Here is a 15,527-nt window from a genome sequence, read left to right as displayed (position 1 = left end):
GAGCATCACATGGATACATCCCTTCCCTACAGCATTCCTGGGAATGCCAGAATTCCTCCCAAAAGATGATTTAAATTGATGAGCAAGAGGCTCATCATGAAAATGGAAGAGGAGAAGGCAGAAAGCCCCCTGATCCCAGCGCACGGAGGTTTGCTTCCCCATCCAGTGAGGACAAAGAAAATCCCCTGGTGAGGATGGGCTGACCACAACCAGGTGGATTCCAGGTCCCAGACCTCCCTCTGCTCTCCCTCAGGGGAAGGCACAAGCAGCAGAGCCTGGGGACAGGGCCATGCTGTGCTTTGGGGCTGCTGCTGGCACCGGTACCATAGGGGAAAACAAAGCAACCCAGGGAGAAAATGTCCATGGAGGTTCCAAGAGCCCATGTAGGAGGAACATCCCAAATTGTGCGCTTAATACTGGCTTAGAGAAAGAGTTTCCTAATGCTCAGGGACTCTGGGGAGTCCTGGAAAGAGATTCAAGTCTCATGTAAGGCTTTGTTGATTCTGGACCTTCCCATCAAGAACTTGGAAGGCCACTGGTGCTGACAGGACTGAGAAGCCAAGCTGGGGGGTGGCAGGGGTGCCTGCATGTCCCCCTCCTTGGCTGGGGGAAGGTGGGAGAAGGGGTTGGGTCTCTCTCCACATCCCAGCTCCTCCATATCCCTTGATGACACTCCCTAAAGTCTCCAGCAGCCAAACCCAGCCAAGAACCCCATTCTGTGGGATGCTGGGGGCCAGGAGGGTGAGCAAGGCTGTCCCTGAACCCCCAGTGAGTGGTCACTGCAGCCCATCAGTTGGTCACCTGTTACAAAAAGTTTGCTTTTAAAAAATCAAGAGTTCCCAAGGTTAAAAAAAAAAAAAAGAAAGATCTGTTTAAAATCAATCTCCAGGCTCTGCTGTCCCTGCCGGATGGGCAATGGTGGCTGTTGCCTATGGGGTGAGCCCAGGGCACGGGCTGCCTCCCCATTCCCTTCCATGGCCCCACGTGCCAGTTGGCTGCAACGGTGTCTTTAAGGCATCTACCAGGATGTTTTGGCCTCCAGAGTGTTGGGCTGATAGAGGTACCTCCAAATGGCATAGTAGTGGATGCCAGCTCCGATGGCCACGAAGAGGTGCCAGATGGCATGGGCGAAGGGGATGCGGCCGTCACTTTTGAAGAAGACCATGCCCAGGCAGTAGGAGAGTCCTCCAGCCACCAGCTCCAGGAGACCATCCCTGTTGGGCTGCGAGCAAGCAGGTAGGCAAGGTGACCACACCACACCCACCCTTTCCTCACCAGCAAATCCATCAGGACCAGAAGGATGGTCCCAGCTGCAGGGTGAAGGCAGGACTATCACCCTACCTTCTGCTACCCCCTCCAGCAAGACACAGCAGCTCAGCTTTGCTGCTGGGAGAGTCTCAACATGACAGAGCCCAGGCAGGAGATCTGCTAGAGATGCACGTGGCATCTGCTGAGCACCCAAATCACTTGGATGCCACGCCACTCGGCTTTGGGGAATGGCTTGATCTGTCACACAGCCTGAACCACACCAGCCCACCAGAGACAAACCAGCCACACTGGGACTTGTCCCACACATGCTTCCCAGCACTGGCTTACCATGGAGAGGATGACCAAGGCAGGGAAGAAGCCCATGATAACGTAGCACACCAGCTCCACCAGCTTGTACCTGCAACCAACAGAGATGCTGCTTAGAGGTGGGTGCAGAGAAAGTGTTGGGTTTGACACCTGTAATGTCTGCTGCTGTGCTACAGGAACCACCACTGCAGGTCCCACATCTTCGTGCTTGAGCCACTGCCGTGGGGCTGGCACCCTGCTCTGGGGGTGATGGACTCACAGCCCTGGCTTGGGTGCTTGCCAGCTCAGGGCCAGCTGCTTGGGGCTCTGGGGAGTTGTCTGGGACTTTTTGCTTTTGTTTGGTGCCATCATGTGGAAGAAGCAACTCATGGCAGCAGATCCCTGCTCCCGTGTCCTGCTGCCACAGTCCTGGCACCACAGCTCCTAATAGCAGGGTGCTGATGGGGAGGGATGTGGTCCAAGGAAGGTCCTCCAGTGCCATTTGCCCAGATGACTGCCCAAGGACCCTGCGCTTATTTATTATCTATCTCTGTCCTTGCTCTTCCTTCCAGCTCACTTACCTCAGGGCACTCAGAGGAGCTGGCAGAACTGAGTGGGCTCTGGGACACCCACCAGGCAGAGGTACTCACCGTTCATGGAAGAAGAAAACGTAGACAGTCCCGACTGATGCCATGATCCAGATGATCCAGCGCATGTGGGAAGCCCAGGGACCCAACTCCCGCAAGTTCAGCCTGCAAAACCCAGGTCTGCTGTGAAGGAGACCCAGGGCAGCACCCCAACGGGGGCAGTGGGCATGGAGGGGGAAATACTGCCCTCAGCCTCAGGGCTGTCCCACCAAAAGGTCCTCCCAGCTTGTGACTGCAACTTAAAGGGGTTGCAATCTACGGGATAGGAAGGTTTGGTGGAAAGAGTTAAAGTCCAGCTGCAAGCAGAGCCAAAGCTTCAGAGGAAAACCCTATTTTTGGCTGATGTTTTCCACTTCAGGATGGCCCCCACCCACCAGCAACTCACCAGGGAGCATAGGATGCTGCGATGAAGAAGTAGATCACCATCCTGTCAAACATGTGCAAGCAGTGCTCCACAGTCCTGCAGGATGCACAGACAGGGGGGTCACAACCCCATGGACCTTCCTCCCCTTCCCTAGCTCCAAACCATCAGGGCTTGTACCTGAGATGCCTCTTCTTCCAGGAGATGGTGTGGAAAATTGTGGAGACAATGAAGAGGCTGGACAAGCCACAGCCATAGATCCAGGCTGAGATGGTTTCCCACTGGTCGTCAGAGAGGATGTAAAGGATGGAGCTGCCAAGGATGCTGGGCAGGATCCAGAACTGGAAGGTAGAAGGAAACCTGTTGTTGACTCTGTTTCCATTGAGGAGCATCAATATTGTCTCTGCTTTTCCTTTGAGGTGTTTCTTCTGCTTCTGGATGAAGCTACCACCCATAAGGGTAAGCTGGGCACCCACACTGGCCAGACATGGGCTCTCCCCATGTGGTGCAGCTCCACAGTAGCTTCTCCAGGTGGATGCAATGGGGAGGAGATGGGCACAAGGAGGATGGATACCTCTGAGTCATCTCCTGTAGCTTGGAGTGGGAGCTTCCCAAGGGAAACTTTGATGTGAGGAGCACTTGCTCTCACAGCTGTATAGGCAGCCCCATGGGGTGCCTGTCACTATTCCTCCTGCTTTCAGGGAGCTTTGCAAAATGCAAATGCAAAATGCTCCAGCAAGTTCACATCTGGCTTCCCTGGGAATATGGGGCCATGGTGGGTGAAAGCAAGGGAGATGCACACCTGCTTCCCAAGGCAGAAGAGGGAGAATAACACACACCCCCCCCCCGCCTTCCTGGGAGTGCCTGGAGCACAGCATGGCAGCCCCAGGACCCTCAGGAGCTGCTCCAACGCCAAACACAGACTTTTTTTTCTTTTTTTTTTCCATTCTTTGAGATCCCCCAGGGGATCCCAGAGACCTGAGCACCAATCTCCCTCACCCTGGGATGGGGACAGGGACTCACTGCATGGGTGGCACAGTTTGCTGCATGCTCATACTCCGTGGGCTGATACCTGCAGTTGGATGGGACACGGTGGTTCATGAACCTGCAGGAAGAAGCAGGAAGAGAAACACAGTCAGGGGATGGGGTTTGGGGAGAAGCAAAGTTGGAGGGGTCTGCACAGGAACACTCCCCACAGCCTGGAGCCCAATCTCAGCTCAGCTTTGCCCCAGCTGACCCACAGAGGTGACCCTGGCACTGGGCACAACTTGCCCCTCTGCCTGGCCCCAAGTGCCAAGACCCCAGGTCTTGCCTAGCTCCAGCTCAGGGTGAATTTCCCAGCAGTTGCCATTCCTTGGAGAGCAGAAGGCAGGAACCAGCTCTGCCTGGTGCTGCACACAGGAGAGGGCAGGCAGGGCAGTGGTGGGAAGAGCCCCAGAAAAGGGGATGTGGGGTGGGAGGGTCCATTGTGGGTCCCTGATCCATCCAGTGGTGACACCCTCAAGTCACCAGCTCCAACCCGGGTAATCCCTACAATGCCTTTGGTTTTCCCTCCTTATCCATGGGGTCCCAGCACAGATTACTGCAGAGAGAAACCCTGCCACCCTCCACTGGAAACCTGGATTTTATTTCTGCTTCTCTTCGCCTGAGGTATCAGCTTGCTCTTGGCACTGGGAGGAACACATCGATGTCCCTTGTCAGATCAACACACGGCGATAAAAAATAGCGTGGGGCTTGGCTGGTCCATTGCCAGGTAGGGAATGGCGTGTAGAGAGGAAAACGAAACGAGGGGGGTTGGAGAGGGGGGGAGGGAAGCAAAACGCTGCCCTGCGCAGCATCCTCTGCTGGCAGGAGCGGCGGTGGAGGCTTAGCGAAAGGGAAGAAGAACCAAACAAATAGAGAGTGATCCTCTCCTGGCTGCTGGGGGTAATCAGGGATTTAAAGATCTTTTCTGGAGCAGCTCAGGTCAGGAGGGCCGAGGCCAGCGGGCGCCGGCGGGGCTGCCCCGCAGGACCTGGGGTAATTTTCTTCTGACCCCGGGTGCTCTTTGGCTCCAGCACCATTTGTGGTGTGTTTTACAGCTGAGTGAAGGGGCTGGGGGCTGGTAAGACCTCGCCGATGGGTGACCCCACACTGCAGGGCACAGGGGAAGGCGGTAAAAGTCCCCTCTGTCCCCTCCCCTGGAGCCACCCGCGCCCGTGCGGACCCCTCTGCCATCCCCACCGCCCTCTGCTCAGAGTGAGCCGGGAGGGATTCAGTAGCTCAAATAACAAGGATTTGAAGGAGGGAAAGGGAGTGTGAGGCTTCCCCGGCAGACGGCAGGGACATCCTGCCTGGGGAGCCTGCCCTCAACTCCAAAATCTCTTGAATTAGGAGAAACAGAAGGGATGAAGCTCCCCCGACGCTGCACGTCGAGGACCCGCGGTGGGTAAATCGGGGACCAGCAAGGCTGCCACGGCCAGAGAGCAGATGGGAATCTTTGGGGACACAGCAGTGCCCATCCATCCATCCCAGGGGACATCAGGGATGCCATGTCCACCCTGCTGCTCCAGCCATGAGGCCTGGCCAGGCTCCCCAAGCTGGAGACATGTCTCCCTGGCAGGAGGACATTACTGTCCCCAGTGTTGCCAGGAGACTGTCCCCAACTCCCCTTAGATTTCTGCTTTCCTTTCTTTTCCCTTTTATTAATAAGAAGGAGGGGAGGTGGTGGGGGGGTGCGTGAGGAGCCCAGATGTCCCACATGACATCGTGGTTGCTGAGGAAACACGTAGGAGGCCTTTTCCTTGAATTTATTTGTTTTACCAAAGCCCTGTGCCATCTCCCCTCCATTCTGGCAGTTGGTGCTCAGAGCAATAACGGAGAGAAGCATCAGAACCAGTTCTCACAGCACCACCCACCCCAGACCAAGGGGTTTCTGGACCTTTTGGATCCTGTGGAAGGGATCCCTGAGCTGCAAAGATCCTTCCTAGCTTTGGTACAGGGATGGAGAGGCCAGAAAGACCCTTTCCTATGGGATGAGGTCAAACAGTCTAGGTATCCCTAAAGCCCAAAACCTTTCTGGTGCCATCCACCACAAAAGTTTTCTGACTGTTCTTGTTTTTCTGCCCTTCTCTCTAATAAGCATCATCCTGTGAAAGATGGGAAATAGAGCATCGTGGATGCAGAACCTAGCTGCAAAGTGTCTGGGTACAGCAGGGCCCTCCTGGAGCAGCCAGCATTGCATTTTAGTGCTAGTTGAGCATATTTTTGTTGCCTTCTGTGCTCAGGAGCCGAGCTGTGCAAAGAAGCACAGGAGCAGCCAGTGTCAGCCCAGCTCCCAGTAGAGCAGGATGAGGCCCTGGTGCCCTGCAGTATTTTTCTCCTCAGGGTTTTTGGGGCTATTTCCTCACCCTCCCTCCTCTCCTAGGTCTTCATCATCTCCCAGACCTTCCTAGGATGCCAAGCATCCATCCAGGTCACATCCTCACGGGTGTATGCCAGGGCATGGGGAGCCCTGTGTCCCCCCCAGCCTGCAGAAAGTTGCTGGTGTGTAAAACCGCCCCCATCCTAGCCACAGGGATGGAGATGCTCAAGGGGAGCACCCATGATTCTCATTAGAGCTGATGAAAGCCCAGGGCAGCTGAGAGCCCCAGGAGAGGCTGCTGAATGTTTCCCAGCTCTGTGCCACTGAGGGTGAAGGTCAAGGCTTCTCCAGTGCAAGAAACCCAGAAGAAGGGATACACCTCTCCCAGCTTTGATCTGATCCCCTGCAGCAAGTTTTCTGCCTGCCTGGCTGAACCCACAAGCATCACCAGCTCCATGTTATTGCCCCCATAGGCTTGGGGACATCCTGGCTGTGTTCCTGGGCTGGGGGGAGATGAGAGCAGAGTATCCCAAAAAGCCTCCAGACAATGCTGCCACCCACCCAGGGGCCCAGCAAGCCACAACAGGTCCAGGAAGCCACAAGCAGGTGATTTTCCCCCAGCTGGGTATTTCAGGGCATTTTAGCAAGTGCTGAGTCCATTTGGATGGCAGAGTCCAAAAGACCCAGAAAAGCTTAAAGCTTCCTGCACATCAGGAACACAAGCACGTTCAATTTTAGGGATGGGGCATGGGAAGCAGAGAAACCTCCCCTGGGCAGCTTTTGCTCCTCTGCCATTTCTGGCAGAACTTATACAGAGCAGCTGTTTGGAGATGGGGACCTTGTGGAGGTCTGAGCAGGGGTTACCCCTCACTGCAGCCCCAGGGCTTTTGCCTGCCCTGCTTGTCCCTGCTTTGCTCTGGCCTCTTTCCCAGGGAGGGGGGACAGAAAAGGGCCAGGGCAGCAGACTCTGGCCAGGGAAACAAAGAGCCTCTTGTCCCAGGCAGCCAAGGCAAAGTGCAGAGCTGGCTTCCCAGGCTTGTTCCTTTCTCCTTCTCTTTCTCCCATTCTTTTTTTTTTTTTTTTTTCTGTGGCTTTTGGGGTGTTTTCTTGATTTTTTTTTAAACAGACTTTTACCCAAGAACAAAGTTCTGGCCTCAAAAAATCATGCAGGTCTCCCTGGTGGCTGTTTTGCAGGAGCAGAGTAGAAGGTAAAAGGGAATTAAATCAAACAGTTCCTCAGGGGAGCTCATGTGTGAGCATTTGATCATCTTTTGTCTCTCTTGGGAACCCCCAGACAACCTGCATCAACCACTCCACGGACACCACATGCTCACAGGGGCAGAACCAGGGGACACTTTGCAGAAGAGATGTCCCCTACACACCCAGGAGGCACCGCCCTGATGGAGACCCAGCCCAGGCTGCAATTTGGGGGCAGATGAGGTTTAATCTCTCCTCTGATACTGGCCCTCTGGCTCACCTCTGCCACTTCATCTCCCTCTGGCCTCCCTTCTTCCCTCTCCAAGTGAGGATAATGATTTTGACATCTTTCAGCTGAGGTGGGAGAAGGATCACGTGAGGAAGCTAAATCACCACTAATACATGGATGGGGAGGTGGGAATTCCCTCTGCTCCCATTGAGCAGCTCCTCCCTGCTCTTCCAGCAGATCATCCAACACCTGACACCCCAGCCCTGCTGGATGTCAGGATATATACACAGTTTGGGGCTGTGTATCTGGGCACTGCTGAGGCCACAACACTTGAAGACCCAACACATCCCCTTCACAAGAAATAAATGTCAGGGCTGGGTGCCAGAGGGACCAAGCAGCAGCTGACTCCTTGGGTTGGTCCCAAGTGATGCGAATCTCCCCAGACCTCCTCAGATCTATAGGTTTTACCTGTGAGTGGCTTACAAAAGGGCTAGGCTTGCTCAGGATGTGGCTACTTAATGTCTTTGGAGGTGGGATGCTGGCTTGTTGTGCATTCCCCCTGCTGCCCTCTGCATTTCCAGGCTGTGTTCCCTACAATGGAAGTGGATTTCTCCTTGTGACTGGGTGTGACAGCTGCTTTCAGAGCCATGGAGGAGAACTGTGTCCAGATTGTGGCATCTTGTCAGAGAGGAAGGGTGGAGAAAGTCTTTGCTGGATGCTGATCAGCAGTGCTGGTAAGTCCTGCTGGGGTCCTCGGGGTTGTCCCTTGGTAGAGAAACTGTAGTGATGCCTGAAATGACTGGGATGCAGCAGATGTGTCCCTGCTGGGCAGACTGGCCCCAGACCCCTCCTCAGTGCATGGTCTGGATTTGACCTAAGGAGCCCAGAGGCTGAGGTGGAGATGCTGGGGTCTGTGCTCATGTGTGAGCTGTTGTGGTGACCTTTCTGTAAGCTGGGGCTTGGTGTGTGCTCTGCTTCTGCCCCATAATCTGGTAACACTCCAGCTGCAACCCCTTGGGCTCCTCTGGGGTTTGTAATTAGCTGAGTCCTGAGGAGCTGTGTGTGATGATGTGTGTAAGGCCCCAAGCACTTAGAGGACATGATCCAGGATGCAGAAGACAGAGCAGGGCAGCAGAGATGTGCTTGGGGTCCCCTTCAAGTCCAGGACAACAATTCTGCAACTTCATGACATGGGAAAGGCTCAGCAGTCCTCTCCTCTCTCCTCGTGGTTGCAGTTGTTGGTGTGGAGCTCCCAGGTACCACAGATCTCAAGAAAAATCTGCTTTTCCTTCCTACCTGCTGCCATAGGAGCATTTGCCACTGGGAAGAAGAAATTCCAAGGCTCAGGCTGATGCTCCCCAGCGTTGCCATTTGCAGAGCCACCCCCGTGGGCACGTGCATGGCTGCATGGCACCTTCTGGGCTGAAACCTCTCTTTCTGTGCCCATCCCTCAGTGCCTTGCATCCTCCTACATCACCATATGGTGCTCCTGGGTTGGAAAGCTGAGCTGTGCCTGCTGTAGGCTTCTGGGTCAGCTCCCTGGGCTGGGGGAGAAGGAGCAGTCAGGACAAGTTTGCTGCATGGGTTGGCTCCTTTGACTCCAAGGAATATGAGAAGCAGCAAGAGGGCACAGAGTTTTCTTTGGTGCTGCTGCTGCTTCCTCACATCTTGCAAAGAGCCTGGCAGCTTGGGGAGGGCAGCAAACTTGAAAGGCTTTTCATCTAAACCAATATCTCTCAACCTTGCTACTGGGTAAATCAGCAGATCACCAGGTTTCTGGAGTCCCCTGCCCAGATGCCCCTGGTACAAGCCTTGCTTCCACACAGCAAGTCAAACAGGGCTGCAGATTGAATGCTCATCTAATGCTCATCTAACATCTCTGGTTACCCTCACCCCAGTTTCTCTTGTTCCCAGCACTCTGACATGTGGAAAGAGCCCGAGCTGGCTGTAGACCATCCCCTGGCACTGCTCAACCTGAATGCCATGAGAAATGCTGAACAAATCCATGTGCTGCCTTGGAGATGCTCCTGGAGGAGGGCTGGGTGCTCAGCCATGTCCAGGCTGTCCCTGGCTCTGAACTGTGGGTGCAGATGTACCCATGAAGGGACAGGGAGAGGGTACTGAAGATAGTGGGAGGGAATATGCTGCTGTTATTTCCCTGATCACACCAAGGGTTGTACCTGATTCCTGTTCCTTCCTCCTTGCACCAGCAGAGAGGGCACAAAAGACCCCAAGCCAGGCTGAGGCAAGACATAGACCCATGTCTGTGAGCCCTTCTGTATGTAACAGGACTTGGCCAGTGGCTGAGAACTCAGCAGATGATTCCCAGTCAGGTCATAACTTCCCATATTCCCACCCTCCATGCAGGGATATTTTCTTTTTCTCTCCAGCAGGCTTTCTGCTCGTCATATAGATGGTATCTCAGCCTCTGCCAAGGCAATTCATGACCCTGGAAGTACAGCAGAGCTGTTTGTTTATTCACAACAGATGGGATTGGTGAGTGCTTCCCAAATGACTTCCTGAGCTGGGACTTCTTGTTTCATTTGGTACTCATGAGACCTCCAAAACAGCTGATTAGTCACAAAATGACTCTGATGTCCCAGGTGTTTTGTGAATGTTAGGAGGACTTTTTCCAGAACAGAAAATTCTCTGTTATTATTCACTGTTTGGAAAGTCATTGTGCTACCTTGTCAGGATTGTTTAGAGCTCAGGGTTTAGCAGGAGCGGCCTTGGGCTGGCTCTGCTGGGTTAAGCTCTTCAGCAGCCCAAGGTGGGGAGCAGCAGCAAGTGTGACCATTGACAGGGGATTTGGGCAGTTTTGGGGGGAAGAAGCTTTCCTGGCCTCTAACCCCAGCTCTTTGGAGACCTAGCTTCTGTTGTGACATTACTTGAGCAGCTCATGTTTCCTCAGGACCATAAAGTCTCCCCACAGCATCCCCTGAGAGACAGAGCTTGGCTCTCACTGGGGATTCCTGGATGCTGCTGGAGTGCTGATAAATTCAGCAAATGCCTCTGGACAGTGAACCCAGAGGAGAGTCGTGCATTTCACCAGCCAGGCAAGCAGACACTAGGATTTTTAATTAGCAGCATTTGCAACAGAGCAGGGCTGTGTCTGATGCTGCAGTACCAGGCAGTGCTGCTGAGCACAGCAGAGGAGGTAGCTCCTTGCTTCTGACCTGCAGATTTCTCTCTGCATAAATTCCTTTCCTCAGCCACAGCCAGCCTGGCTTAGGAACTTGCCCAGCATCACAGACTTGGATCCAAACTCTCCTGAAGGCCAGAACTTCTCAGCTAGCTGGCATCTGGTGCAAACACCAGGAATGTGATGCCCGTGGTGTCACGTTAGCATCAGTGGTCATGTATCACATGGAGCCCGTTGGACTCTGGGGTTTCACTCCATGAAAACATTGAGGTTCAATTTCTCTTGGAAATTTCTTCAATTTCTTGGAGAGAAATTGACTCCCGAGGGGGTGTGTTTGATTTTGGGGCTGAGCCCCTGCTCTGAGCATCCCTCTCCTTGCAGCATCTGTCTGGGTACCCAAAAAAACCTCCTTAATTCCAGCCAGAAGCAGTAGCAGTTGTGCTGTTTTCCTTTCCTTTCCCCAGGAGCTGCAGTGGGTTTGCTTTGCTTTGTCTTGCTGTGGAGCTGGGGGTGTGGGAAGGGAGGAGGAGGAGGAGGAGGAAGGGGAGGCAAGGCTGGGGACAGTCCTGGCAGAGCCCCATCTCTGACATTCACTGCCCTGCCATGCTGGGCACTGGCTTGAATTTCCCACGCATGGTGTTGGCTGCTACCTCATGAAGCTGCCTGCAGAGAGCTGTGCCAAAAAATCACATCAGGCTGATATCCAACACCCTGAAGGGAGGAAAAGACCATCGGGCATCCATTTCCCAAGAGACTGTTCTGCTCCCAAAAGCACAAGGCAAAAGGCTTGGCTTGCCCACTGCTACACCCCTCCAGTGGGGTGATCCCCACCCTGCTGGCTCCCCTGACCCTCCCAAAGGAGGGAAAGAAGCAATTTGAGGGAATACTCCAGAGTAAATGATGCTCTAGTACTTGTTGCCTTCCTGGCTCAGATGATAACTGCACCCTGTGCATCTAAACCTGCAGGAGATGAATCCTATCAGTGCTATCTTAAGAGGGTTTCTGAGTCCCTACAACCAACCAGGGTGGAATTGATCAGTGACACCAGGTGATCCTGTTGTTTTTTTTTCCTAGGTATTTTGGACACTTCCACATCTCTTAGAGCAGAGCTTTTGGCAGCAAGGGGAGCTGCTCAGCTGGGGGCAGCCTGGTAGGTCTGGCTGGGGATGGTGTTTGCCTGGTGAGGAGCCTCAAATATCACTACTAAAAGCACTTCCCTTCTCACTGCTTCATCCCACATGGGTTGAGGGGGAAGCAGATCTCTTGGCAAGCATTTCAGCATGTGTGGGAACAGGCAAGGGCTGCTTGTGCTTCCAGGGAAAAACAAATGGGGGCCAGACATTCCCAGGGTAGCAGCTCTGCTCAGGCTGTCAGCCTGGGATTGCTTTTCTCCTGTTTAGGGGCTGAGCATCCCAATGTTTTCTCTCATTCCTCTTCCTGATGGTTTTCCTTGCCTGGAGATGCTGGAGGGAGAGGTCAGGGAATGTCTCCTTGCTCAGTAATTACAGGTGCAGAAGGAAGGTTTTTCCAAGCTGCCTTTCCTCAAATTTGGAGGATTTAGTCTGGAACAAGTGTAGAGGTCAGATCTCCATCCCCTCGTGCAGGTGAGGACAAACCTGGACCATGGACCTACAGAGGCCCCTGCTCCCCATAACCTCCTCCTGCTGTTTCTGGGCTGAGAAATTAATGTGGATTTTCCCAGGTGCTCCTCTTTGCACAGGGCAAGAAAAGAAAACGCAGGAAGATTTAGAGCCTCTTACATGAACAAAGCAAATTGTGACCTGCTATCAGTTAATTAGGATGATTCAGTGCCCTGCACAGCCCACAGCTCTCAGAAAACTCCTCTCCACTGGTTCCTCTGGAGATGCTGAAGCTGGCCAGATACAGCAGCTCCCTGTGGCTCTGGGTGGGCAAAGTTGAGGAAGAATTTTGTGTCCTTGCAGCGGGGAGGTTGGGCCTGAGCTGCAGCCACATGGGAGACCACATTTGAGTAAGAAGGGTGTCAGAGCCAGCAGTGGGATAGAGGGGAAGGATTGTTGGCTTGGTGTAACCTGTCTGAGGAGACTCAATGAAGATTGACTGATCTGGCACTGATCTGTTTTTCTGCTGAGAAACCAGAATTCTGGTGAGCTGGGAGGAGGAGAGGAAAGGTTGTTTTGTTGGTTTTTTGTTTGTTTGTTTGTTTGTTTTACATTTATAACCCAAATCTGCTCCAACACCATTGCCATGCATCCCTACTGCCAGCATGGCCTCAGTCCCCTCCATTTGATCTCTTTCCTTCCACCCAAGCTGTGATGCTCCATCTCCAAAGCCCAGGCAGGAGGGATTCAGGGACCCCCCTGTGCCCTTCCAGCCCCAAGTTTTCTCCTGGCATTTCACAAAATGTTCTCACATCGATTGCTGCCTTTCATCTCTTTGTTCAAAGCCTGGTGCCTCCACTCCAGCTTTCACACAACAGGTCTTTTATCATCATGCTGTTTTTTAATTTATTCCTTTTGGTGGGTGTATTGATGGCCAAGTTCCTCCTTTCTTGGTCCTCACTCAAAATTTGATAAAACAACATTAAAAATGAAGCTGTTCCAGGCTTTTCCACCACAAGGAATATTTTCCTTTATTTTTTTTTTTTCCAAGGAAGGCCACAAGCAAGAGTTTCTCATCCTCTGAAAAGATGTCACAAGAGGCTTCTAATGCCTTGAAGGGCAGGTGCCACCATGAGCCCAGTGGCTCCTGCTCACCAACCCCCTTTGCAGAGCCTGGTACCCAGGGGGGCTGATGAAGCATCCCCAGCACAAGAGGAGGAGCAGCTTGTAGGATCTCCTTTGGGATATGCCATGGCAGAGCATTTCTGCAGAGAGAGGAGAGCTGGTGTGTGTGGAGTGCAGGGGGGCTGGGGATTAGCCAACTGTTATTTTTAAGCACTGGGCTAAGAGGATCTCTGCAGCCACGTAGGAAGCTCTGGGTTAGCATCTCTTGCTGGAGATTGTCGTGGGAGCACCCATCTCCTGCCCTAGCACCCAGGGAGAGGGGGAGGATGCTCTGTGGACCTGACTCTTCTGTGCCCTGCAGCCCCTGCCTTATGTGGGTTCCATCCCCCTTGTTCCCCTTTAGCAAGCTGCCTCCCAAAAGGACTATGATGGTGTATCAGTTTGCGATAGATGGAGCAACAGGCTGGCAGATGGGTTCTGCTGCAGGGGACTGAGGGTAGGGGGGCTGCCCTGCTCTGCTGCCCACCTCCCAGAGTGCCTCTGAACCTCTGCCATGGGGTAAAGGTACAGCTTTCCTCCTCCTCTGGGGGCACAGAGTTCTGCTTAGCTCCAATTCCCACTGATGATGCTCTCTACACCAGCTGGGAAAAACAGGTTTGGGTCCTCTGTTTTCCCAAGGGGTTTTGGATCAGATGCATCATGTGGATTGGCTGGGTACCTCCTGCATCTCCCCCAGGTAAGGGTTATCAGGAGGCAGCTACAGCATCCTAAATGGTCTTTGAGCAGCCACCCACATGCTGCACTCAGCTCTTGGAGGTGCAAACATGGATTTTCCCCATGGGACATCTAGAAGGAGATGAGCTGGTGGCTTGCAGGGGTGGGAGGGAGGTCTCCTGCCCTCACCCAAACCATATCAACATCTCTCAGGGATGTTCCTGCCTGAAGCAGGCAAGAAATGTTGTCACCATTCCATTCCAGACAAGTTTTTCTCTGGCATCTAACAGGATGCCTGGAAGTCTGACAATGGCAGCACCGGAGCCAAATATCCCCAGGAACTGTGCCAGCCTGTGGGACCCTCTGTGGCTGTGAAAACATCCCCACCACAGTCACAGGGAGCAAAACCTGTCCCTGGTGCAAAGCTGAGCACCCTCTGAGCTTCATCCAGCCATGCATCACCCAGTGCTCTGACTCATCCACGGCCACCCAGCATGCTGGTGGCTGCTGTCCCCATGTCCCTGCTAAAAGCCACACCTGATCCTCCAGCAGCAGTGTGGCCGAGTGCCCTCTGCCCAGCAGTCCTCAGGTTTCCCTCTAACAGGTAACACCCCGAGGTTTTTCCAAATACCTGTTAAAATACCTGCTTGAAAACCTTTCCAGGTACCTCGTGGAGCTGGGGGAAGGACGTGCATCCCATGGGAGCATCCCATGGGAGCCTCAAGGTCCAGGCTGGAGAAGCCACCCCCAGGGGCTTCACCTGGGTGCAGCAGGACCACGGGCAATGTCGGTACCTCTGCGGTGGTGGGCTCTGTTCCCGTGGGGATTTGGGCTCCCAGTCCTCCAGCAGCAGGAGGAGAACGGTGAAGTTGGACCCAGTGAAAGGCAACGAGGGCTCCCAAGGATGCTCAGGATCCCCTCGGGACGCAGAAGGACAGGCAACCTCCTCCCAGAAGCCCAGCCCGCCCCCACCCCGGGCTTTGGGACACTCGGCAGCTTTTGAAGGTCCCTTCGGACTCCATCTCCGTCAGAACCGGACCCGGGCAGGTGCTGGGGATGCCCTGGGGCTCCTCAAACCCCCGGGGGTCGGGAACCGCCGCACCGACGGCTTTACCTGGCGTAGCGCGTCTTCTGGAAATCCAGGACCCGGGAAACGAACATCGCGGCGGTGCCATGGGAGGGGGGGTCCCGGGGGGCGGCGGCTGCTCAGCCCCGTGCGGGGAAAGGGATAAACTGCTGCTCGAGGGAACCGCAGCAACTCCGAGGGCTCCGGCGGGGCGGGGAGGAGAAGGGGCGGCCGGTCCAGCTCAGCCCAGCCCAGCCCGGTCCAGCCCCGGCCTCCTCCCGGCTGCTCGGGGAAAACAAAGGCGACCTCCGGTAGAGGGGAGCCAGCCCCGCTACCGCCCTCAGATGTGCAAAGAAGAGGAGGAAAAAAAAAAAAAAAAAAAAAAAGGAGGTGGGGAGGAATCCCCACCAACTCCTCCCGGCCACAGCAACCTGCTCGATCCTCCTCAGCCACCCCGGCAGCCTTAAGCTCGGCTAAAAATATTCCCCCTCCTCCCCGCCGCCACCCCCGGAGGATCAAATAGCAGCAGATTTGAATTGAAAATGTGATTAGAGCATCGCGGGGGGAGG

The 15,527-nt window shown here is 54.2% G+C and overlaps 1 protein-coding gene across 1 annotated transcript; it reads right to left on the bottom strand.

Moving 5' to 3' along the window:
• Nucleotides 1-1,018: 1,018 nt before the first annotated feature.
• MMD2 (monocyte to macrophage differentiation associated 2) lies at nt 1,019-15,053 on the bottom strand. The gene is made up of 9 exons (XM_030460016.1): nt 15,007-15,053; nt 10,979-11,039; nt 7,383-7,411; nt 3,586-3,667; nt 2,743-2,903; nt 2,587-2,661; nt 2,205-2,306; nt 1,597-1,666; nt 1,019-1,222 (listed from the first exon to the last, which is right to left on the bottom strand). The coding sequence occupies exons 1-9, from the start codon at nt 15,051-15,053 to the stop codon at nt 1,019-1,021; spliced, it is 831 nt and encodes a 276-aa protein (XP_030315876.1).
• Between the last annotated feature and the right edge of the window lie 474 nt (nt 15,054-15,527).

The sequence above is a fragment of the Calypte anna genome, chromosome 14 (assembly GCF_003957555.1).
Source record: "Calypte anna isolate BGI_N300 chromosome 14, bCalAnn1_v1.p, whole genome shotgun sequence".
NCBI classification, from domain to species: domain Eukaryota; kingdom Metazoa; phylum Chordata; class Aves; order Apodiformes; family Trochilidae; genus Calypte; species Calypte anna.
The sequence above is the reverse complement of the archived record's forward strand: the minus strand, read 5'-3'. Positions and strand labels throughout refer to the sequence as shown.